The sequence below is a fragment of the Pan troglodytes genome, chromosome 4 (genome assembly GCF_028858775.2).
Source record: "Pan troglodytes isolate AG18354 chromosome 4, NHGRI_mPanTro3-v2.0_pri, whole genome shotgun sequence".
In the NCBI taxonomy this organism is placed as follows: Eukaryota; Metazoa; Chordata; class Mammalia; order Primates; family Hominidae; genus Pan; species Pan troglodytes.
Window position 1 is genome coordinate 55,882,806 of NC_072402.2, and position 26,145 is coordinate 55,908,950.

General features: G+C 36.9%; 1 protein-coding gene across 2 annotated transcripts in view; it reads right to left on the reverse strand.

The window, feature by feature from the left end:
• Positions 1–26,145, reverse strand: part of RAB3C (RAB3C, member RAS oncogene family) — a 279,582-nt gene that overhangs the window by 110,929 nt on the left and 142,508 nt on the right. For both annotated transcript variants that reach the window (XM_009449131.5, XM_526915.7), the window contains exon 3: positions 24,590–24,708. In XM_009449131.5, coding sequence (XP_009447406.3) covers positions 24,590–24,708 — 119 coding nt within the window. The remainder of the gene's footprint in view (positions 1–24,589; positions 24,709–26,145) is intronic.

The following is a 26,145-nucleotide window of genomic DNA, read 5'->3' on the forward strand; positions in this document are numbered from 1 at the left end:
CTTAAGCAGAGTTACTGCCACTCAAAGAAATGGGCCAAGGCCAGGCAATGATTCAATTCAACACATATATCATGCATTTATTTTCCAAAGTCTTAAAGAGAATTAAGAAGAAAAATGAGATAGCTGCCCTTGAAGCACTCACAATAGCAAATAAGAAGCACCAACCATATATCTTACTATTGTCTTATTTTTAAAACCTCTCAAATCCTTCTTGTTTATTTTATTTGTTTTTAAACTTCTGGCTGTTGAGAATTGGTCCCTTGCCAAAGTGAACACTGTATTAGTTGAGAAGAGTCAGAGGGAAGACTAAGACTAAGGAGATTGCCCTGTAATATAGAAAAATATATTATAAAACACTAGTTTCAAAATTGTTTGATACAGGTTAAAAATAGAAGACTAGAATGATGAAAACAAATATACTATACATTTAATAAATTATAATACAGTATGAAATAGAATAATAGATAAATAAGAAATGGCTAACACATAAATTAATAATGAATGACATCTCATGCTTTAAATAAATACTGGTTTATTTGTAATCACATACAACCATAAATTCTGGATAGACTAAAGAATGATTTTTCAAAAACATTCTCAAACTTAATAAAAATTAGGATGTGATTTAGATCATGTTTTGTTGTTGTTGTTTGTTTTACTAAAATAGCTGTAAGGCTAAAGCATGGTTATTGAAACAAAAAAATTAATAACAAAGTTAATAACTGAAAACTTTATTCAGCAAAAGGCTGAAACAATGGAAAGTTATTTTGAAATATGACAAATTTTAATATGACAAACCATTACATTTATATTAAAAGTAATATTCTATCTTCTTTGTACAAATATTTAAAAATTGTAAACAGTTATTCATATCCTTTGACAAACCCCATATTTATCCTGTAAGACCGAACTCAATGTCACCTTCCCTGTGAAGGCTTTATCTTCTGCTTCAAGTAAAGACAACGATATTCTTTCCTTGCTCCTACAGACATATTCATATTGTTAACATTTTTATTGCATTCTCTTGTAATTTATCCTTTATATGTCTTTTTCTTTTGTGAATGCATCAGCTAATCAATTTTCATTCCCAAGGCCTAGCAGAATGTGTGCTCCACATAATGGATATTAGATAAATGTTAAGTGAAAATAAAATTCACACAGAACCAACCACATTGAGATTTTTTTAAAAATCACAATTTCTTAATATGAGGACTTTTCTAAACACTGTGAAAGAAAGATGGTGAAGGGCAGACTATAAGAATACATAGTCTAAACTACTGCTTCTGGAGATTAGACAATAGAAGAAAAGGGAATAGGTGCAAAGTAAAATTCTACTCATAAAATATATTAGGAGTAAGGGCATGATAGAAGTTTACTCCTTGTGTACATAGTGTCCCAAATTAATGTTTATGTTTGATGGCATTGGGGGAGGCTCTCTTTTCAGGGGTGATTCTAGAACTCAAGGTTTTTTTCAATTTTCTGGCTCTACTGTCTGTACTATATGGCCTCATTCTGCACCAAGCTCATTAAAAGAGGAAAACAGGGATGGAGAAAGCAAATTCACTTCTTAACTGCCATGGTCTGGAAATAATGGCATACTTACTTTGGCTGGCATTGTTGGTGAGAACTAATCCCATGGCCTACCTATGTGCAAGAGAAGCTGAGAAATGTAGCCACTGACTGCAACCACTTCCCAGTAACTATGTTATAGAAGAAGGAGCACAAACTTGATGGACAGTTAGACATCTCTACCTCATAATGATTTCCTATACTTTGTTCTAAATTCTTCCTAAAGGAATATCTAGGACATATTATTTCATATGTATATATTTCATTTCTGGAAGGGAGATACGCATGTACATACATGCATGCACACACACACACACACATACAAACACACACACACCCATGGGACTTTAAGAAATATAAGGTTGGAGCTACAAGCAAGCCAATGAAATTAGAGGTATGATTCTTCCCCAGATTAAAGAGTTGAGTAGTTTTATCTCCCAATTCAATTATATTCTATTTTACAGCAATGGTTCTCAGACTTTTTGAGATAATTACTGCATGCACAATGAATCAGGGAATATGCTAGACAATAGCAACAAACAAAAATGAGCCAAGGTTCTTATGACCTCATGAGAATTTTCAGCCTAGTGGAAAGAAAGACACAAAGGCAGGTACATAATTAAAATATCAAGGATAAACACAATGAGAAAATATGCACAGTTTTAAGCTTTAAAGGGTAAGTTATCTTTCTTGTTCTTGTGTTTTGCCTGTATTTTCTCTAGATTGATAGATCATTTCCCCCCCTTGAAATTCTTTCTGGGTAATGTGGAATGGCTTATGTGCCTTTTAAGAATTCTTTCATTTCCACTATATGAACAACAAGTATTGAGGATGGGAATAAAAAAGATAGCAGAAAGGTTCTCCACCTCCCAGACACACATTTTGTTATTATTATTACATTCTGCCATTCATACAGCAGATCTCTTCATGGCCACCTGCAGCAACAGCATAGACTCTTTTTTCTTTTCCCCAAAGATGACTCTAAATGTACTATTTAAATGCCTAAAAGAATCAAAGTGTTTATTTAATAAGGAGGGGGATTGGGCAAAGGCAATATAAAATCTCGTTTAGAATCATTTAAACCCCAGGTATTTTTCCCCTTATTTTAAGGTCTTAATTGTAATCCTTGCTGTTATGGAAAATAAATATTGACTGAATATTTACAATATATTACATATATATAACATATATATATAAAATCATATCTCCAGAGAGAGAGACAGAAAGAATAATAATAATATAGGTGGTTTGGTGCCCTGGTACAGATAGCAATGAATCCATATTGTGCAATTTTCTTTGTAAGAGTTTCTCACCACAGCCTTTGGAAGCTCACTTGCTTTTGCCAGAAATAATAAATATTTTGACTAAATAATAGCATGTTTTTGGTTACCATCTGTGACCTGCAGAAAAGGAAAGAGGCAGATGGTAGAAAGAAGTGAAAGGGAAGTTTAATGGAGAAATGTTAGAATGTGATTGCTTTCACAAATGTTCTACTATTCTCCGGTTGCATACATCCTAAAAAGTAGGATAACCAAATAAAATAGAGGACACTCAGTATTACCTCTGAATTTTAGATGAAATATAAATAATTTTTAGTGTATGTCCCACATATAGCATGGGAAACTTATACCAAAAATTTATTCATCATTCATCTGAAATTAACATTTAACTGGACAGTTTATAGTTTTATTTGCTATATCTAGCAACCTTACTAAAAAATCTATTAAAGATCCTTCAAATATTATCATAATCTATGTTTATTGTTGTTTAAAAACTGTATTAAAAAGAGATTTGGTCAGAAATAATGTTAGAAAAAAAACCAGAAGATTTTGTTGTTGGTTCTGGATCAGTAAAACCTGTCTGTATTCAGGGTATGTTTTAATTCCTGAGAGGAATGAGAGAACTTAAAAGTTTCTGGCAAAATAATTAAGAATGTTAAAAGTCTGTTGCTTCAGTCCTAGTTTCCACAGCCTTCTAGCTAGCTTTGGGATGTGTCTCCTGATGGACAACTTAGCTATCAAGCTCAAGGAACCAATCAAACAATTTTCTTATCTAGAAATATGAATCAATAAAATATCAACAGTAGTTATTAAAATAATAAATATCTTTACATTTGCAAGGTGTTTCAGCTTTAAACATTTTCAGAATATGTCACCACATTTGATTTGCAAAACAACTTTGTGAAACTGTTTCCTATTTCAGAAAGATACACATGAGATTGATTTTAGAAAAATCATGTGAATTCTCTCTGCAGCTGCAGCAGTAGCATGAAACAAATACTGCTTTCCAGTCTAGCTGTCAAACATGCACTTTATGGATGAGTTAATTATTATGCAAGATGGAGCCGAATCACATCGATGTGTAGTGGCTGTTAATGAGAAGTCATAAATCAAAGTCCTTAATGTTAAGCTCAAGCTCCCACATGTAGTTCTCTAGAATATTATAAGGATGGCTACGTGTGTGTGCATATATGTGCAAGACCCTCTCCATTAGCTGCTGCCTCATTCTCAGTCAAATTATTCAGCATATCACCCATTCTCTCTCCCCTGAGTGATGTTCTTTGTTGTCCTGAAGCCCCAAGTACTGGTAGAGCTCTTTGGAAAGGTGATAAAAAGTGTAGACTGCCTGATAATGCACAGAACAATGTTGGCTCCCTCACAGACTAGTTACAGGGAGGCTCTTGATTTTGCCTGGAGTGAGAGGTAGTTTCCTTTGCTTCAGCAAAGGAACAAAAAGACCCTTCTGTTTATATTCATCATCAATCCTACAGAAATTGGAGATTACTTTGAGGATATAAAACTCCTTTGAAAGTGCAAATGTTCCCATCTACTTTATCAAATAAATTATCAACTTACGCATTCTGTGAATTGTCTTAATTTGATTAGTCTCTGGAAAGTATCAAAGCAGTCAGCTAAAAGGGACTGTTTAGATAAGAAGAAAACCCTGTAGGAGGGGAATTTATGTAGGATAAGATTGGGCTTGGGCATTTTCCTCATTCATTCAGTCATTTATCAACTGAATATTAATTAAGTGCCTAAGTATAAGGTTCTTTGAAATATCCTTGGGAAATATGAGGATAAATTTATTTCATATTCAACTATCAAGAACTTTACAGCAAAGTACAATAAAGGAAAAAGGAAACATTGGTAATACAAGGTAGAATAAAATAAGTGCTTGTAAGATATATAAGGGACAGTGCTGAGGGAGCCCTGAAGAGGCAATTGATCCTGGCCAGGAGATCAGAAAGAAGGAAAGATAACTAACATTTAATAAATACCTGCCTCGTGGCTGGCCTCCACCAGGACTTTACTCTCATTATCAAGGAGATGTGTCTGAGGTGAGCTTTAGGGGACAAGGAGGACTATAGAGACCGGCAGTAAGGAAAGGAGCCCTTTGTTCTGATGGAAGAATGGAAGTATCAGGGAGCACCATGCATTTGAATAACAGCTTGTGGTCTGGTGGGTCAGAATGAAGAAAGGTACTTGGACTTATTATACCCCATCTACTTTCTTTCTTTCTTTTTTTTTTTTGAAGCAGAGTCTCGCTCGGCCCAGGCTGGAGTGCAGTGGTGCAATCGGCTCAATGCAAGCTCTGCCTCCCGGGTTCACACCATTCTCCTGCCTCAGCCTCCCAAGTAGCTGGGACCACAGGCACCCGCCACTATGCCCGGCTAATTTTTTTGTATTTTTAGTAGAGATGGGGTTTCACCATGTTAGCCAGGATGGTCTCGATCTCCTGACCTTGTGATCCACCCATCTTGGCCTCCCAAAGTGCTTGGATTACAGGCGTGAGCCACCGCGCCCAGCCCCCATCTACTTTCTGAACAGTTGGTCTGGGGGAATGGGGGCTTTAAAAATCAGAGGGTGACATGAAAGTCCTGGCAACAAGGAAGGCAGAGAGGAAAGGCAAGGGCTGAGAGATAGGCCAAAAAGGCAATCCTAGGGACAAAGGTTGATTCCCCAATAATGGCCTGGTGACCAGGGCACTACGTGTCTTATTTCCCCTGAAAAAAACTGAAATCGGAGAGAATAGGATATAATTCATTTTGACATCTTTCACAGTGATTGCCGTGGAAAAACCCTTCAATTGCAAGCAAACAAATAAACAAATCCCTTGTTGGTTGAATAGAATCTTTTGTTGTTGTTGTTGTTGTTCTCCAGAGAAACATAACAGAACCTTGTATGCTATCTTCAACATACTGTGGACTTCATATCCATGTTTTTTAAAAAACATAATATTTGAAAAACCACAAACATGACCATTCCCCTGTGCCAATTCAGAAGCTTTCAAAGTTCAGAAACTATGGCCTTGCCTCTTTTCTATGCAGTTATGTCATCAGAGAGAAAAATGAAGCCAGCAGTGGGGCACATATGCACTGCGGTTTCTTTTCAAAAGACCTCTGCAGGTGCTGTTCATGCTCATGAGAAGGTGCCCTAGACTGAATTAGCTGGAGATGTCATACACTGCCGATGAATCGCGTGACGATGACTGCATGTTTGCAGATATATTTACCCCAGGCATGCAGAAGCCTTCTCCCTATCAGTCCTTCTTTGTCTACTTCCATTAATAAGATAGTCAAGGGGTCCCAGGAACCTTTGCAGAGGCAGCAATGATGAGAAATCTTTGATAGAAACAACTTCTCATCATTGCATTTGTTATTTCTTCCAGGGGACACTACTTGATTCAACCCATGAGTTGACGTCTGTCTTTCTCATCTTGAGACAATGTCTACAACAAACCCCTGCCTCAGAAAGCAGCTGGTTCCACTGCAGGTCTTGTCCTTGTACATGACCAGGACTTGTTATATGAATCCTTTTGGCCCAAACACTTCAGTTTGAATTCCTGATCCATACACAGACTCTATGCCATGTGTCTATCTGAGTCACAAAATTTCTGAAAACACACTGGTAAACAATTAACATTAAGATCCAGTCCAAATTTTAATGTATTGGCCATAGAGGTAAGGGCATAAGAAAATAGTTCTGAAAATCCAGCTATATGAAAGGTTAGGAAGCTATATAAGATCTATTTGTGTATTTTCCAAGAATGTTTTATTAACATTCGACATGAAAGTTCAATTCCAATAATATGTGACCAAAAAATTACTTTGGGAAAAGTTCTCATTTTTCAATGTGACCTCACATTGCAATCCACTTGGAGAGATTTTTTAAAAATCCTGATGCTGTGTCCTTTGCAGGGACATGGATGAAGCTAGAAACTATCATTCTCAGCAAATGAACACAGGAACAGACAATCAAATACTGCATGTTCTCACTCATAAGTGGGAGTTGAATGATGAGAACACATGGACACAGGGAGGGGAACATCACACACTGGGGCCTGTCGGGAGCTGGGGGCCAAGGGGAGGGAGAGCATTAGGACAAATACCATAAGCATGCGGGCTTAAAACCTAGATGATGGGTTGATGGGTGCAGCAAACCACCATGGCACATGTATACCTATGTAACAAACCTGCACATTCTGCACATGTATCCCAGAACTTAAAGTATGATAATAATAAAAAAAAAATCCTGATGCTGGGGTCACAATGGCAGAGACTGTGACTGAATTGGCATAGAAGATAAATATGCCTTTAAAAGATCTCCAGGAGACTCTAATGTATGGTCTGGATTGAGAACTAGTATCTTAAAACAAAAACAAAAACAAAAAACAGTGCCTACCCCATGATGCCAGGTACATTAGATTTTTCTCCTCTATTCCTCATGGCCACCTTGTAAGTTAGGAATTATTTTCTCATTTTTAAGATGGTCAATTAAGGCTGAGAAAAGTTAAGTACTGTCAAATTTCCAAGGTTGCACAGTATTTGGGTCTGATAGATTTCTCTAACTTTGAGGCAAGGGACACCGGTTAAGGGTCTGCAAAGCATTCTCAGCTCTCCTCATCAGACTCAGAATCCCCAGCCTGGTGCCACTTTTCCTTCTCAAAATGGAGCTTTAATTAAGAACTCTGCTGTAACATGCACTCCTTTCTTTCTGCCTTTTTCATTCCCTCCCATATCCCTATCTTTGTTGGCTTTAAATTGAGGGAATTAAAAAAAAATTAAAAAAAGAAATTTTCCTCCCAGCTTAAGGAAATTTTTCCTACAAGAAGCTGTCTTATCTGCTACATAAATGAAATCATATTTGGTACTTTTTGATGCATTTTATAGGGTCATAGGATGTAAAACTCTGCTCTGTCAATTCAGAAAGCACTCATTTCCACAATATAAAATATGAAGGCAAAGATTTACATAAATTACCATATTGATATACATATTTAAAATTCACAGTTTATAAAAAACAGAATGATAAGGAAATAATTTAAATGATAACAAAGCATCTATGTTTTCAAGTTGCTTAAATATTTGATATGCAATTAGGAAGTGCTGGGTTTGGGGTGGAGAGCACAGCTAGTTTTTATTATACTTAACTCCTTGAATACCAGGCAGCAAATCTATCAAAAACGTCATGATTAGGATCAAATCCTGTGAAATTCAGAGAGGGCCTAAAGCTGACCAGAGGAATTTGATCAGAGATAAGGTTATGGACAGAATAGGAGGTCAAAATATTTGTTGCTCTATTTCTTACTAATAAAAAAAGAACATTTTGACATGGGCGTTTTGATGAGGGCTATATAAAAATGACCCTGTCATACTGGCCTTAGCACTACGTTTAACTTCAGTGGCAATGAAGCCACTGATTTGAAAAGCAAAATTTGGGGAGCCAATAAGGGCAAAAGAAGGAAGGAATGTCAAGGGGAAAGTGAGACGCCAATAAAAGTATGGAGAGGGCCAGGGGAGACAGGTGGGCATGGCTTCAGTTGGTGTGCACCATTTTTTGTCAGCTTTACGGGGTATCTGGAGAATTTTCCACTGGTTTTATACAAGGGTGCTGGAAAACAATATTAAAAACTCTATCTTTAACTTATCCTTTTTTTTTTTTTAGACGGAGTCTCGCTGTGTTGTCCAGGATGGAGTGCAGTGGTGCTTTCTCAGCTCACTGCAACCTCTGCCTCCCAGTTCAAGCAATTCTTCTGACTCAGCCTCCTGAGTAGCTGGGATTACAGGCACCTGCTACCACACCATGCTAATTTTTGTATTTTTAGTAGAGACGGGGTTTCTCCATGTTGGCCTGGCTGGTCTCGAACTCTGACCTCAGGTGATCCACCTGCCTCGGCCTCTCAAAATGCTAGGATTACAGGTGTGAGCCACCACACCTGGCCAACTTATCCTTTTTTTAACATCTAGTTTTCTGTGAGTGTTTTCTAATGTGCACTGTAGACGGACACAGTGGTATGTGATTACTATTCATAGATAAATAATAATTTGTTTATTATTGTGTAATAAACATTGTGTGATAAAGAATTTGGCTGACCTTTGTTTCTGGTTCTTGAGAGGTAATCTTTCAACCCATGGAGTTTCCCAAGTGATTGGAGTGTCTTTGTTCTTCAAGGTGGGCCCCATAGAGCATATTTGATGGTTTATGCTAATGTGATGACTCAGGATGGAAGCCGGCCATGTTAGGAAGACCAAAGACATGATGAGATGGTTGGGACTTTGAGCCAGGTGGCATCAGTTCCACTTCCAAGGAGAGAAGATGCATTGGAAATTGAGTTCAACCATTTGGGCAAGGATTCGATCAGTCATGCCTATGTTATGAACCTCCAATAAAACCTCTCTGGACACTAGAGCTTGGGGAAACTTCCCTCCTTGTCAATACTATGCATATTGTCATGCAGCCATGTGCCATTAGGGTAATGTCTCTGAGGACATCAGAAGCTTCTGCTCTGGAACACTCCCAGATCTTGCCCTGCCTATCTATCTTTCCGGCTGGTTCTAATTTGTATATGTTTGTTATAACAAAACTGTAATCATAACTGTAGTGCTTTCTTGAGTTCTGTGAGTCATTCTAGTGGATTATCAAACCTAAAAGGGGTCACAGAAAACCCCAAATTTGTAGACAGCTGGTCAGAAGTGAGGGTGGCCCTGAGGACTCCCAGATTTGCAGCTTGTGTCAGAATTGAGCCAATCTTGTGGAGGGCTGTGTCCTTAACCTTGAGTTTAGTTAACTTTGAGTAGACACATATTTGATGATTTTTTTTCTGTTAAGATATATATTTTTCTGAGATGGAGTCTCACTCTGTTGCCCAGGCTGGAGTGCAGTGGCATGATCTCAGCTCACTGCAATATCCACCTCCTGGGTTCAAGCGATTTTCCTGCCTCAGCCTCCTGAGTAGCTAGCTGGGACTATGGGTGCGTGCCACCACATCCAGCTAATTTTTGTATTTTTAGTAGAGATGGGGTTTCATCATGCTGGCCAGGCTGATCTCTATCTCTTGACCTCGTGATCCACCCACCTCAGCCTCCCAAAGTGCTGGGATTACAGGCGTGAGCCACCACGCCTGGCCAAGATATTTTATTTTATAATCAAAATAGGCAATACAAACAAGTTGACATAACATTTATATAAATAACTGGATATAAACTTTATGAGGAAAATTACCCATGAACATGGTGGCTGAGCTCCCAACACAGGATGGAGACCAACCAGGTGGGTCTGCTTTGAAGACGTAAGAGCCCAGAGGCTGGGATGGCTGGGTGGGGCTGCTCTGAATGGAAGGGATAAGTCACTCCATAAATAAAACACGAACTTGCAAAGACTCTTAAGAAAGGGCCTCATTCAGGCCCAGGCGTGAGGTCCAGGATGCTGCCAACAGCCCAAAACTTAGCAAAAATCCTGTAGTAGCTGACTCTGGGCTCCTGAACTGCTTTGTGCTCTCCCATGCCCACACATGGCCCCTGCCTGGCCTGGCTCCTGATCTTGAGGAGGCATGGCTGGCCCAACAACCAGATACTAACAAGTGTGAGATGCTCCCTAAACCAGGAGGCAACAAAAACCAGAGGGCAAAGGGCCTTAAAGCCCAAAAAAGTCTTAATTACTAAGGGTATTTGCTTAAAACAAAGTTTGGAAACCAACTAAAAATACATTCAGGCCTTGTTACATCTCTTTCTTCTCCTACCATCCACTAATGATTGCTTTCAATATGCTGTAGAAAGGAAAAGTACAAAAAAGAATCATTTGGTGTTTATAAATAAAAATTAGGTTGTAGGATACAATAGGCTTTAAATGTGAACCAACTGTTATTCTGTAAGTAGAGACCATAAGATTGAGGCCACAGAAACTGTGACATATGCTTGGGCTGCTTGTAAGTTCTTGTACTTACACTATAATTTTTATCCTTGCTTTGAAAATCGATGGTCTAGAAAGGGAACAGTATGTGAGAATACTTAATATGGGCTCTGTCTAACATGAACAGAATCAGACATCATATACCATGACCTATCTTCTCTGGTGACCTCCCATGTCTAATGTTGTGCTGTTTTTTCTAATTTTTTTTAATAGTTTCCTTTAATGTCTCTTTATTTTTTTGTTTTTAAGAAGGGGTACATAGGCGAGGTTGGTTCGTAACTGATAACTAGGATAATTATCTTAATTAACTGCACTGCAAAGATAAATTCTAGATAAGGACTCCAGAATTCTCCAGCTATAGAAAGGAATCCCACATTTAGCAAACAATATCAAAGACTTGAAAATACGTAGAGAGTAGACTGGGGTCGTATCAATTTAGATTCAGAAGATTTGGCCTTTCTACTCATTCACAATGCAGTGATTGAGTGCATATTTCTTGCTGACTGGGCAAATAGAAAATGAGGGTCAATAACATGTATCATGAGGTACTGAACACATTGGCTGAGGTTAGGAAGCAGACTTGATGGACAGTGTATTCACGATGGTCCTGAAAATAATTGTAAGGTTCAAGTAAGTCACAAATGTAACTGTTATTTTTTAAAGCCCAGAACTCTGTTTTCTAAACAGAATAATCAACAATATTTGCTTTAAAGCAATCATTATAATGCCAACCAAAACCCAGCTGAATATCTAGGACTGGAAAATAGGCTCTTATCAAAACTTCTTCTGAGGAGTTATGTGACAGGTGTAATTATTGTCCTTTAAGACAAATCTACCCTCAAAGGCAAGTAACTAATTTCAAAGAAAAGAGGATATGCATATTGCAATAGAGGGAGACCAAGAAAAATGCTAGAAAATGCTAGTATTTGCAATAAATATTGTAACACATAACTGCATATTAAGAGTTGCGAGGGAGTATATTTTCAGAGTGCAAGTGAAACAGTACAAATAGCAATCATATTTACATAATACCTTTTATTCAAGAGTCTAAGTCTTTTATTTAATCTTTAAATTCCCTATATAGCCTGACTGGGGTAAGGCTGCATCTACATAATTTAGCTTCTAGCCTTCCCTGTAGTGTCAATATTTATGGAAATATTACCACTTCCAAAGTTCAGTGAGGCCAAAGTACAGTTGAGTTGACCAAAACACAAAGTCATAGAGGACAAGTGTCTCTCTCTATTCTCTTAGCTCCTTCTGTACACATAATCAGCACGTTAACTGCTAACATGTGTTTTGAGCTATTTGCTATTTCCTGAGTTACACGCACGCACACACACATGCACACGCACACACACACACTTTTCTGAAACCAGAATATAAGCCCAGCTTTGTCTGTTTGGTCTGAAGAGAAACTTAGCAAAATGCTTAACTAAGACATCTTTAATTCAAGGCTTTACATTTTTTTTTCACATATCTTCATTCTTTATGGAGCCATTTTCTCTCTCAGTGTTCAGCCTGGGGAATTTATTGAGACAAGCCAGAACCAAGTGCAGCAAATGAAGGTATGAGTGGGAAAAAAACAAGAGAACCCTGACTGGAAACTAAAACAGTAAGAGAAACTTTGAACGGAGGCCGTGAGAAATGAGCAGACATTTCCCATCAGGTTACATGGCATCTTTGGTTCTTTTCAGATGTCTGACATTTGTGCTGTACTTCATTGGCACTAACTTACTGCAAATATACCCCCATCCAAAAAATAAAATGCTGTTTTAGGGAAAGAATGTGCTACAGTAACTAATCAGATAACTTTAAGTCACATTGCTCACTATGTAAGATAAGACATTTTTTTTTTCTTTTCTCTTTATCAGTCCTACCCAGATATTCTCTCCACCTTACTAGGAAGAAGAGTCTCATATAAGCAAAGCTCTGGTAAAATAGGCAGTGCCTCCATATGTGATTTGAATTGAGAGCATTGGTTTGTTTTCATCATAATGATCTGATACTATTCCAGCTCTCAGTCATCATTTTTTTGTTGTTGTTGTAGAAAACATATAATTAATATGTGCCTGGGCCTATGCTAGACTATGGAGATACAATGTGAATAAGATCCAGTCTTATATAATTCTCATTCTGTCATTCATACAGTCATTCATTCAAGAAATATTTATGGAATACCTAGTACATGCCAGGGACTATTCTTGGCACAGAGAATATAATACTGCATAGAAGGGACAGAGATTCTTATCCCAAGAAGCCTGCATTCTTGTTAGGTAGACAGCCAATAAACACAGTAAACAAGTAAATTATATATATATATATATTTCATAGGGTGATAAATGCTATGAAAAAGACATAAAACAGAGAAAGGGAATAGAAAGGACTGCAGAAGGTTGCAATATGAAATAGGGTGGAGGAAGAAAAAAAGGCCTTCCTGAGAAGGTGACATTACAGCGAAGACATGAAGGAGGTATGTGGGCTACCATAAGGGTATCTGAGGGAAAAAACTTCCAGGCAGTGGGATAGCAGATGCAAATGTTCTTAGGTACAGGCATGTCTTGAATGTTCTAGGAATAGCAAAGAAGCCGGTGTGGCTAAACTGGCGGCATGTGGAGAAGATAAGCAGCAGAAGACGAGGGTAGAGAAGCAGTGGGCAAATTGTACGGGGTCTGGTAGGCTATTGTAATGGCTTTGGCATTAATCCAGGAGATGTGGGATGCTGTGAAGTTTTGGAGCAGAGGGGTGACAAGATCTGATTTACAGTTTTAAAAGCTCACTCCAGCTGCTGTCCTGGGAAGATTCTGGGGACTGGACCAGTAGTAAACGCAGGAAGACCAGTTAAGCTGTTCCAACAATGTAGATGAGATGATGGTGGCATAACCAGGTGGCAACAGCGTATTGTGGGTTGAGTTGTGTCCTCCCAAAAGATGTTGACGTTATAACTCCGGGACTGGTGAACGTGACCTTATTTGGAAATAGTCTTTGCAGATGAAGTTAAGACGAGGTTATTAGGGTAGGCCCCAATCCAATATGACTATGTCCTTATAAAAAGAAGAAATTTGGACACAGAGAGAGCCTTTAATATAGAAAAGATAATGTGAAGATGTTTTCAATGGGCTGCACTGGTTCATGTTCTTGACTTCGCCACACAAAAGAATTTGAGAGCAAGTCCAAAGTAAGAGTAGGTGAAGAGGTTTATTGCAAAGCCAAAATATACTCTGAGGCAGGGCGGGCTGCTCAGAGGGAGAGACAGCAGTGCCTTAGGAGGAATTCGTTTTATGGGAGCTGTATGGACATATTCATAAAATACTGGTGAGGTCAAGTATGCAAAGGTGGACCTGCAGTTGGAGAATGCGCTCAATATCTACATGCTTGAACACACATTGCATGTATCATTAGCATATAAAATCTCCACCTAGGGGTGTGCTTTTTACTATTAAAATTAGGGAAAGGTTACTATGAGCTAAACCTGGAGACCAGATAGGAAGGCAGCAAGATGGGGCCTAGACCATGGGGCCCTGCGTGCTGTTAAGGTTGTGGCTAGGAATGGTGCAATGCTGCAGGAGCTGCAGGAAAGCAGGAGGGACAGGGCGCAGATTACAAAGGGCTATGTGCTAACACATTTGAAAACTTAGCTAAAAATGGTAAATTCCTATAGAAATATGAAACTTCAAAAATTGTTGAAGAGCCTAGGTGTACATGCTGGACCCCAGAGAAGCCCCTGGCTCTCACAAGGCAGGAATTTGTAGCTAGTAGTTTCCTGGGCTTTCAGGGCTGATTGGCTGGAGATTGGGAAAGCTCTATCAGGAATAAGGGGGGCTTTTGTTCTCTTTGCTGTACTGGGTATTAGGAATGTATAACAATCTGGCAGTCTGCTGGGATCCTGTAGGACTGCTTACCTTGCAAAAGAGTTAGGTGCTGACACATGAGGGTACAAGAGGTGTGGAGCCTGCTGAGAAAGGGGCCCACCGGGCTTCCCAACGGGGCAAGTCAGTAGGGCCTCCTAATCTTACTTATCCTCCCTCAAAGACAAAAGAAGAATGCACTCAACAAGCCAAGGACTGCTTGAGGCTACCAGAAGCTAGAAGAGAGTCCCAGAACAGATTTTCCCTCAGAACCCTCAGAAAGAATCAATCTTGTGGACACTTTGGGGACTTCTAGCCTTCAGAACTGTGAGATAGTATATTTCTGCTGTTGAGTCTACCCAGTTTCTGGTATTTTGCGACAACAACCCTAGCAAACTAATATGCAGTAGACGTGGTGAAAAATGCTGGGAATTATAATTCTACAGTTTGTCCTCGTTACTCACAAATTCCAAATTTGCAGATTCACCTGCTTGCTAAAATTGATTTGTAACCTCAAAATCAACACCCATGATGCTTTCATGGATAGTTGCAGACATGCTCAGAGCAGCGAGAAATCTGAATTGTCTGACACACATGTTCCAGCTAAGGCTGAACAAGGCCCTGCTCACACTGTAAACAAGTGCCCTTTCACAGTGTATTTAGTGCTATGCTTTTCATATTTTTGTGCTCGTTGCAGGTGACTTTGCTGCTTTAAATAGCCCTCAAGTAGAGTGCTGAAGTGCTGTCTGCTGTTCCTGAGCACAAGAAAACTGTGATGGGCCTCGCATAGAATAAACATGGGTTAGACAACCACCTTTCAGGCATGAGTCAGAGAATAGTTGGTCCTGAGTTCAATGTTAATGAATCAACTGTATATATTAAATAAGGTATATTTCTGTAGAAACTCAGATAAAACATAGTTATGTATTAATTAGTTGGCAAAATGTGATGGAGGCTTGCAGGACAACAGCCTTGTAATTCCCTTCTGGGACAATAATTCAGTATTTGCTAATTCAGTGTCTGTGGCAACTTTATAGGGCATAACTGCCATGGATAATGGGAATAGATTGTGTTTTGAAATCAGACCCAAGATATAACAGTATTTTTTGAAGAACTGGGTGTGCAGTCTGAGAAAATGAGGAGTTAAGATTAACTCCGAAGATTTTAGCCTGATAAGCTAGAAAGATAGAGATGTCATTTATTGAGATGCAAAGACAACGGAGGAAACAGGGTGTTTTGAGTTTTTGTTTTTGAAGGGGCTGAGGATTAGGAGCCCTCTATCTTCTAAATAGAAATTTGAGTTTAAGTTGGGTTATCTGCACAAAAATAATGTTCTATGGTTGGGTCCGACCAGCAATAAGAAATGTATCATTAACATCCAGGGAGAAAGAAGAGACTCCCTGCGGTCCAGTGTAGGGTGGTGGTGAGAGTCTGGGGGCAGAATTCTGTGCTCTCATCCCACCACTGCCCCCTCTGAGCTGTGACACAGAACTGACCTTTTAGTTGATAGGAGCGTTAAGCTAGATTAGAAAGCTCTGAACAGAGGCTTAGAAATTACTCCTCACATCTTGTTATTGGCAGGCTAACTTTCATGTTTAACATGAAGTAACCTTAATTTAAGACCACTATGTAGTTTTGGAGGGGAAAGAAAAAGAAAAAAACTGCAGAAGGGAACATTTGAAGGTGAAATTTCATTCTAGTTTCAGCATATCTGCAGTGGTACCCTGAATGTCACAGAAATGAATTATTTAAAACTGATAGGAAGAGAGTGTTAGACTTTTATCCTCAGCCTCTGATTTCTTAAAAAATATCAATCTGCTTACCAGAGTTCCTGCTCTTAAAAAACCTCTATATTTATAGTTCCTCATTGTATCATAAAAAGCAGAATGTAAATAAATAAGAGAGGGGGAGAAAAGCCAATGATATTCTTCTACAGGAAATACAGCAGCCTGTGGCCATGCCATACTTAGAACAGAAAGATGTTAAAATCGGGGATGGAGAAGATTTTAAATCAAGTTCAAATGCACTGCAATAGGTGCAGACCCTGAGCCACAGTGCTAGAAAGAGCCTGGCCAGGTACTTGAGGTCACGTTCTAATTGAAACCCAGTAAACTCTCTGGTCACAACCCATTTGAGAAACACTTCGAAGGAAGTGAAGTTTTCAGCAGTGATCTGGTATTTCTATACTTACTTAAGCCTATTTAGGACCTATCTCTTTAATAAATCATTCATTAATTTATTTCTTAAATCAAACCCTGCTGGGGGATCCAGACACAGAATACTGTGTTTTTAAAAAAGAAGTAGCCTTTACTTTCCCAAAACCATAGAGCCACTAGATTGCTGCCTTTGCCTCTACAACTCTACGCTCCTTAACAAACTGTAGATTTAAGCAAATAGATATCTGGCAAATTAGCCTAGTTAAGGACCATGATGACACACATTTTTACCACATGGACAAGTCTGAAGCACATCGTAAACATCATTGCAGCTTCCAGTGTGATTGTTTATAGCCATCTAACATCCCTGTGATTTTTATAAAACACTCCAATTAATTAAGACAACCTCACTAGGTCTGCGTTTTCTACGTAGTTTTACTCACTCATTCCATGAATATGGTCTGCGTTTTCTATGTAGTTTTACTCACTCATTCCATGAATATTGAGCAGCCATTAAGTGCCAGGCACTAGAGTAGGCACTGGGATGTAAAAGTGGGGAAGATAAACAGACTATCTTCGAGGAAGTTAGAATCCAGCAGGAAAAAAGATAACCAAATAAGCAGTTTTATACATTGTAAGATATACTGGGTAGTATTGTTTCTAGAGCTCACTACATAAGCAACTAACCTACTCTGGGATTAAGAAAAGTTTCTCAGAAGAAATGAGAATCTAGCTAAAATCTGAATGATGACAATCAATTAGCTTGATCTGGGTGAAGGTTGGAGGAATATGGTTTGTTATGAAAGGCAGAGCCCAGGGGAAGAGAGACCCAGAGGTATGAGAAGTTCAAGGGACTGAAAGAAGTTGAGAAACTAGAAAGAATTGAGCAAATATATTAATATAAGGTCAGCATCTGGTTTCCAAAATATTGGATGGAATATAAGCACCTGAGGTCTTCCTCAGAGAGCATAACTTTACATATCAAACTGCCTATCCAGCTCCTATCAAAGGCATAAAGCAGAAAACGACATTTAGAGAAGATAGTCTAGGAAACATGTAATCCATTCATTCCCTTGAGTGGTTACCATTCAGTTCTTGGATCATTTGAGACCACAAGAACTCTACGTGCTTGGATTATATTTGCCCAGCCACCTACAGAGGACTTCACTGAAGGTGCGCAAATATTCTGTCTTCTTTAAGAAAGAAAAAAACGAGTCTAAAGTCATGGCCTTTTTAGTACTAGTTATAAAAGCTATTGTTAACATAAACCCAATGTGCCCCAAATAAAAAGCATTTCCATCCAAATTCAACAAAAACTTTTTTGAAGTTTCTTATTGCCCTGTAAGATTGATATGTTTTTTCTCCTTTCCTATAATGAGAGCTATATAATATATCATGTTTAATAAATAAAATATAAAAAAAATTTTTTGGCCTTGGTTATTACCTTGGTTTTCAGCAATCTCATAACCAAATTGTATTTCAAGCACAATAACCGTTTGACCCTTTGGATTTTCATAAGCTTTAAAATTCTCTATAAGACACCTTTTATGCAACCCCTCAGATCTTCCCGGACTCACCTGTCTGAAGGGCTCTTGGTCACTTGTTCATTCCTTCTGCTAACCACTTCTGCAAGGGCTCTTCTGGACTATCACCTGTGTTATCATGACATGGGCACAGCCCAAAGCATCTTATCTCAGGCCAATGCCACAGACCCCTTGCCTCCCACACTGAAGTTTCCCTGCTACTGCTGAGCCATGAGTCACCCATATATGTGTAACTGGGAAGTGTGGAAGAGTTAAAGTCCCAGAAGTGAACATTGGACCAATAGAAGAGAAAAGCTAGTGGGTCAGTTCTTCCTTCCTTCTACCAGATAGTCTGTCCTGAGATGCATTATTCATAAAGCACCTCTGAAGACGTTCCTGTGAGATCAATGGTCAGTTATACTTGCTACCAAGTAGAGATCAGTTTGCAAATCCCAACACCCTCCATGTTTGTTCTCTCTCTTCCCTGATGCTCCCTTTTCTCCTCACTCTTGCTTCCAGGCCCTGTATGTCCCAATAAACTATTAGCACATAAAGCTTTTTCTTCTCTGTTTCAAAGGAATGACAGCTACAAACCATCATCCTGATTCTTGGGAGTTACTTTCTGCTCATATTTTACTAACCACAGTGTATGCATTTTTTTATGTTGAGTTTCTCACATTCTTTTTGAAAATTTATAGATTCTACATAAATTCTAAATAGGCTTACAGTGAGCTTAATTTTGTATTAATTTTACAGAACTGGGGAATTTGGCCAAAGAGGATAATTTAACTCCTTAAATAAAATTCCACTGGAAAATTCAAAGCACAGTCTAATGTGTTTTCAAAAAAGAGATAGCTTCCATTTCCTCAAAATAATCTGTTAGCTTGCTGCTTGCTACTCTCTCTGAATCTCCATGCTTGCTGATATGGTTTGGCTGTGTCTCCACCCGAATCTCACCTTGAATTGTAATAATTGCCATGTGTCATGGGAGGAACCTAGTGGGAGGTAACTGAATCATGGGGTGGGTTTTTTCCCATGCTGTTCTTATGATAGTGAGTAAGTCTCACGAGATCTGATGGTTTTATAAAGGGCAGTTCCCCTGAACATGCTTTCTTGCCTGCTGCCATGTAAAATGTGTTTTTGCTCCTCCTTCACCTTCTGCCATGACTATGAGGCCTCCCTGGCCATGTGGAACTGTGAGTCAGTTAAACTTCTTTCATTTATAAATTACCCAGACTTGGCTGTCTTTATTATCAGTTTGAGAACAGACTAATACACTTGCCTTCTCCTTAACAGACCAGAATTTGTGTGTAATAAAATGTTTTTTGAAAAGGGAACTTTAATTTTTCCTATATAGTAAGACAGTTTTAGGATTTTGGAGAAATCACAGTCAGCAAGCTTTTTTTTCTTTCTGTATAATCAAAGTGCATTTTGTTGGGAAGAGTAGCTGAAACTTTAGCTGCAGCTCAGCTTTAATTAATTTTTCTTTTTGCTAGATATGTTTTTCTGTATTTTTTTATACACTTAAGATCAGCACTTGGAGACCAGTAATTTAAAGAATGTGTTTCTTTGTGCTTATTTCTTTCAGAATACCTTATTTCCTGTTGTAGAAGGCCATCACTGAATATCAGCAAGCTTCCTCACCCACAACCACCATTCAATTATACAGTACATGTAGAGTAGGCTTTAGTAGCTACAGTGGAATGGTTTTCCCCAAAGGGCTTTTTTCTTTTATTATACAATTCTATTACTATTCCTTAAACATTTCTTAAGATTTCTGATTTTTTTTACTTTTGAAATTAATAATAATTTTTAAAATATCCATTTTGTGCTAGTTATTATGTCAAAAAGGAAATACAGATAAATAAGATAGTTTTTCCCTACAAATAGTTTCTAATGTAGTAGGAACTTAAGACAAGTATACACTTAAGAAAAACGAAAAGATAAATATAATTGGTGCCATAGCGGCAATACACACACAATCTCAAATCTATTGTTGAGAGGAAGAATAGAACCGTTAATTCCTGGCTATGTCAGTTTGAAGTAATTTCTGTATTTTTTGCTGGGAAATCAGGATGTAATTCTGTTTAGTACTTTAGATCATCTATTCAAAATATATATTGGATTAATATAGGATATGTATATGTGTATATATATAATATAAATATACATATAGTATATGTATATGTGTATATATAATATAAATATACATATAGTATATGTATATGTGTACATATAATATAAATATACATATAGTATATGTATATGTGTATATATAATATAAATATACATATAGTATATGTATATGTGTATATATAATATAAATATACATATAGTATATGTATATGTGTATATATAATATAAATATACATATACTATATGTATATGTGTATATATAATATAAATATACATATAGTATATGTATATGTGTATATATATAATATAAATATACATATAGTATATGTATATGTGTATATATATAATATAAATATACATATAGTATATGTATATGTGTATATATATAATATAAATATACATATAGTATATGTATATGTGTATATATAATATAAATATACATATAGTATATGTATATGTGTATATATATAATATAAATATACATATAGTATATGTATATGTGTATATGTAATATAAATATACATATAGTATACGTATATGTGTATAAATATAAATATAAAATACAATATTTTTTGTGTTTATATATACATACACACAATGTACATTATGTAACACATATTGTGTGTATGTGTGTATGTATATTTTATTATATGTAACATATAAGTTATATATAATGTATATTTTATTACATATAATAAAATATAAAATGGAAGGACATTCTGACATGCTACAATATGGATGAAACTTGAGGACAGTATGTTAAGTAAAATAAGCCAGTCACTAAAAGACAAATACTGCATGATTCCACTTATATGAGCTACTTAAAGTTGTTAAAATTGTAGAGACAGAAAGCAGGTTGGTGTTTGCTGAGGGGTGCAGGGAGAGAGTGATGGGGAGTTACCATTTAAATATGTTTTGCAAGATGATAAGAATTCTGGAGCTGGATGGTGGTGATGGTTGAATGTATTTAATACTACTGAACTATATACAGAAAAAATGGTTAAGACAGTAAATCTTATGTTATATATATTTTACCACAATAAAGAAATGAGAAAAAATAAGAGTGCATACATTGTATTGCATTGTACTGTATTCTGTAATGGGGAAAAATGATTAATGAAAATATAATGAAATAATAGCAGAGTCCACTAGGACTTACATGATCTGCAGAAAGTGCCAGGGTAGTGTGGGTGCAGAGATGAGGGTGTGGATAGTATTGTCTGCTATGAATAAAGGTGGGAGCGGGTAGGAAAAGGGGTAGAGATATCTTTTAATCTTTTAAAGCTTTGTAAAAGAGATAGCCTTGAAAAGTAAATAGACTTTTTAAAGATAACAGAGGAAGTATTTCAGGCAGAGAAACAGAGGTAGTAAAAGGATGGAGTTTAGGTAAACTGAGAAAATTTCTGTTTAGATGAAACATAGAGCGTATGGAAGAGAGTCATAGGAGATGATGTCAGTGAAATAGATACCTGGAGGTTGCACTGTCCACTATGTTAGTGAGTTTGGATTTCATTATAAATCAATGGTCTTAACCAGAAATGGGCTTCAGAATCACCTGTGGAGCCTTGAAAAATTCATATGCCCGTGTATCTCACGGGAGATTTGATTTAGTAGATCCAGAGTGGAGTCTGGGCTTGTATATGTTGTCAAAGCTCTACAGGTGATTAACATGTGCTCCCAGAATCGCTACTGTACATAATAAGATATTACTGGAAGTTTTATTTTTAAGGCCTGAGATGTACTAAGGTTCACTTATGTAGCTCTGATGGCAATAAGGTGGATCACCTGTAGAGGGTGGAACCTGAAGATAAGGAGACAAGATAAAAGACTCCTAAATGAATGGTTTGGATTAACACATTGGCAATAGGAAGAAAAAAGAGCAATAGATTGGAGAGGCATTTAGAAAGTCAAAATGATTGGACTTGGTGGTCAATGAGATTCTATTTGTAAAAGAGGAAGAAATAAAAGACAGTGCTCATATTTCTACATCAGATAACTGGGTGATGGTGGATCTATTAACTGAGATAGTAAATGCTGGCATAGGTACTAAACGCTATGTCTGATGGATTGGCTGTCAAAGTTAGGTGCTCAATAAGTGCTTGTTGAATGAATTAAAAAACCCTAATAAATCAAGTGATCATCTAATTTTGGATGAAAAAAGTAGGTAAGGGTTTGTTTCTAGAAGAGGCTTTTGTTGGTTTTTGACAAATCTATATGCCTTGGGGCAGATGGAGTAGCAGATTGAGGAAAGAGACATGCAAAGCAGAGAAAAAAAGGATAGAAGAAAAGAAGCACAAATGTTGGAAAGTTTAAGCTGGGCTTCAGAAACAATGAATGGTTTAGTTTGCTTCTAGAATAGTAAGAGATGAAGGCATGAAGATATAGTGGCACCATTATGTGGTATGTCTGAAAGTCAGGCTGAGGAAATTTTAATTAATTCAGCAGGCATTGATGAGGCAGGAATTTTGGGCAGAGGTCTTCCATGTTTTTAAGATCTTGTTCTTTTGGAAAACTTATAATAGCACTTCTGGCCTGGGATTCCTGGATCTCAACATTTTAAGGCAGGAAGTAGTCAAGGTTAAAATTACCAAATTACATAGCAATATGTGTTTCAGGCTATATGTGGCAATTAACTAGATATCATAACACTCTTAATTGAACCAACCTTTTTGTCACTAACTTGAATGCTACTTTTATCATCAACTATATCCTCATATAGATTTATGCCTATCTCTGGATTTTCTATTTCATTTCATTTTGTACCAAATATGCTGTATTTAATTAAGATTGCCTTGAGTTTATAAATTAGTTTGAGAAATACTGGCATTTTTACAATATTCAGTTTACTAAAAAGAATAGTTACTTAAGCTTTCTTCTGAATTCCTCAGTGGAAGATACTTATGTTTTCATATACATCTTAAACTTGTCTTTTTTAGTTTATAACCCTGTATTTCTCTTTTGAATTGCTATTGCCAATGGTATTATTTCTTGCATTGTAACTGTGTGTGTGTGTGTGTAAATAAGAAGTCTTCCTAGATGAACAATTAAAATTGGAAAGAAAAAAGCAAAAGCAAATGGAAATATTTTTAATAGTATCTGACCCTCACTGAACTGATATATATGTAAAAATCATTTTGGATAATATTATCATAGAAAACAAACAAAAAAAGAATGCTGTCTGTTTTGCCTATGTATTGTCAAAGTTTTCCTTACATAAGATAATATGTGATTATATTTACAGTTAAAGTGAGGTATTTCTTCAGTCAGTCCTAGCCACCACCAGTGGGAACTCCATTTTGGGAGCTCCATTTCCTTCCTAATGTCACACAAAGCCCTACCTAGAGTCTCGCTCTTTCCACAGAAAAACCGTCCTCTTTAGCCCTGTGCTTGAGCTCATGACCAGATCTCATTGGCTTTTCAGTGTCTGCTCTCAAGGTGCTGGTGGGATAGAATGAAGGATACTGTAGCCGTAGGAATAACCCCCCACTGTAAACACTCATCAGGGTCAGAAGTATTTTCAGATAGTTTGATGCAGCTATGAGTCAGAAAAAGTTTTGGTTTTATCTTATCCTTTATCTCAGTCCTTCAAAATTTTTCAGTTTGAAAAACCCGTTTAACAAGTCTTTTGGATAAGAGGTCCATAAACGTTTTTCATAAATGGCTGGATCGAAAATATTTTAGGCTTTACCGGCAATATGGTTTCTGTTGCAACTACTTAACTCTGCTGTGGTGGTGTTAAGGCAGTCAAAGACAACAATGAGGGGAGTGTATTCTAATAAAAGTTGATTTACTAAACAAGCAGTGGGCCAGATTTGGCGCAAGAGCCATAGTTTCTAGATCCCTATTTTAGATCAGTAAACTTCCAAACCATTCGTTATTTATATTTTAAAAAATCAAAAGCAATGCACTAGTTTCCATGGAAGCAATGATGACAAAATGCAAAGCACTGGAATGAACAAAATGCAGAAATATCATCAGAATGACTTCTTATCAATCCCTAAATAATGCTTCTGTGCATAAACAGCATTTTTTTTTAAATGAAGCACAAGCGGGATTGTACTATAATGTAAACACATATATTACATTGCGGTATGGTCACTGCTTTGGGAAGAAAGACAGAGTTGACCGGAGAACCATCATTATCAGTAATAAGAGTATTTGCTCTGACTTACCAATCTTGTACTGCATTGAAGGATTCTTCATTTGTAATGTCATACATTAAAATAAAGCCCATGGCTCCACGATAATAGGCTGTGGTGATAGTCCTGTATCTTTCCTGGCCTGCTGTGTCCTAAAGAATAAAAAAAAATTATAATCGCTCAGAAATAAGGCAATACATTTTTGGGAAGTGATTAATAATTCCAAAAAGAGTCACAATAGAGTCTAAAATGTACTTGTTGTGTATAGCTGTCTATCTTTTTTAGTCTTGTTTCCCCTAATGATTTTTAAAAATGATTTACTGATACATAATAGATGTAGATATTTTCAGGGTACATGTAATAATTTAATATATTTATATAATTTGTAAAGATCAAATCAGTATAATTAAGATACACAACACTTTAAATATTTGTCTTTTCTTTATGCAGAAACATTCAAATTATTCATTCCTAGCTACTTTAAAATATACAATCGATTATTGTAAATTATAGTCACCCTACTGAGTTATCAAACACTACATCTTATTTCTTCTACCAAACTCTATATTTGTACTTCAAATGACCAAATCTAAAAATTATTGGCATTCAAAAGAGTTGAGCAGGAGCAAGGGATAGACAGCTTATTTAAAGAAATAATAAGAGAAACTTTCCAAAGCTTGAGAAAGAGATAAATAATCAGAGGTAGCAAGGTCAGGGAATACCAAACAGATTTGACCCAAATAAGACTACCCCAAGGCTTATAATAGTCAAACTCTCAAAGGTCAAGGACAACTGGAGAATCCTAAAAGCAGCAAGTACAAAGAAGCAAATAACATATAAAGGAGCTCCAATTTGTCTGACAACAGGCTTCTCAATGAAAACTATAAAGGCCAGAAGACAGTGGGACTGCATTTTCAAAGTGCTGAAGAAACCTGCCATCCAAGAATACTGTAGCCAGCAAAAATATCCTTTATCTATGAAGGAGATGAAGTCTTTCTCAGGCAAACAAAAGCTGAGAAAATTCACCACCACCAGACCCATCTACAAATGCTAAAGGGAGTTCTTCAATTTGAAAATAAACTCCATTAACATGCAAAAAGAAGACACTTAAAGGTATAAAACCCACTGGTCAAATTAAGCGCATAGACAAACCGACAATACTGTACAATTGTGGTGGCAATCCCCTGATAACTCTAGTATGAAGCCCAAAAGACAAATCTATGAAAACAACAGTAGTTACAGCAACCTGTTAAGAGAAAGGCAATATAAATATATGTAAATTGTAATAATACAAAGTCAGAATGTGGGAGGATGGAGTTAAAGTGCAGAGGGTTGTTTTTTTTTTCATTTGTTTCTTTGTTTCTGTTCTTTTCTTTGTGATCTAGGATAAGTTGCTACCTCTTTTAAACCACTTTTATGTCCTAATGATTTTTATATGGCAGTTCTGCAATATTCTGAAAAATTCTTTTTTTGGTAAAGAACCCGCTCAAAGTACCTTCTACATATGTTTACTTTCATTAAGCAGCATCTGACCATAGAAAACAAAATAAAAAGATAGATCATATTTATTTAAAATCTGAGCTTTTTAT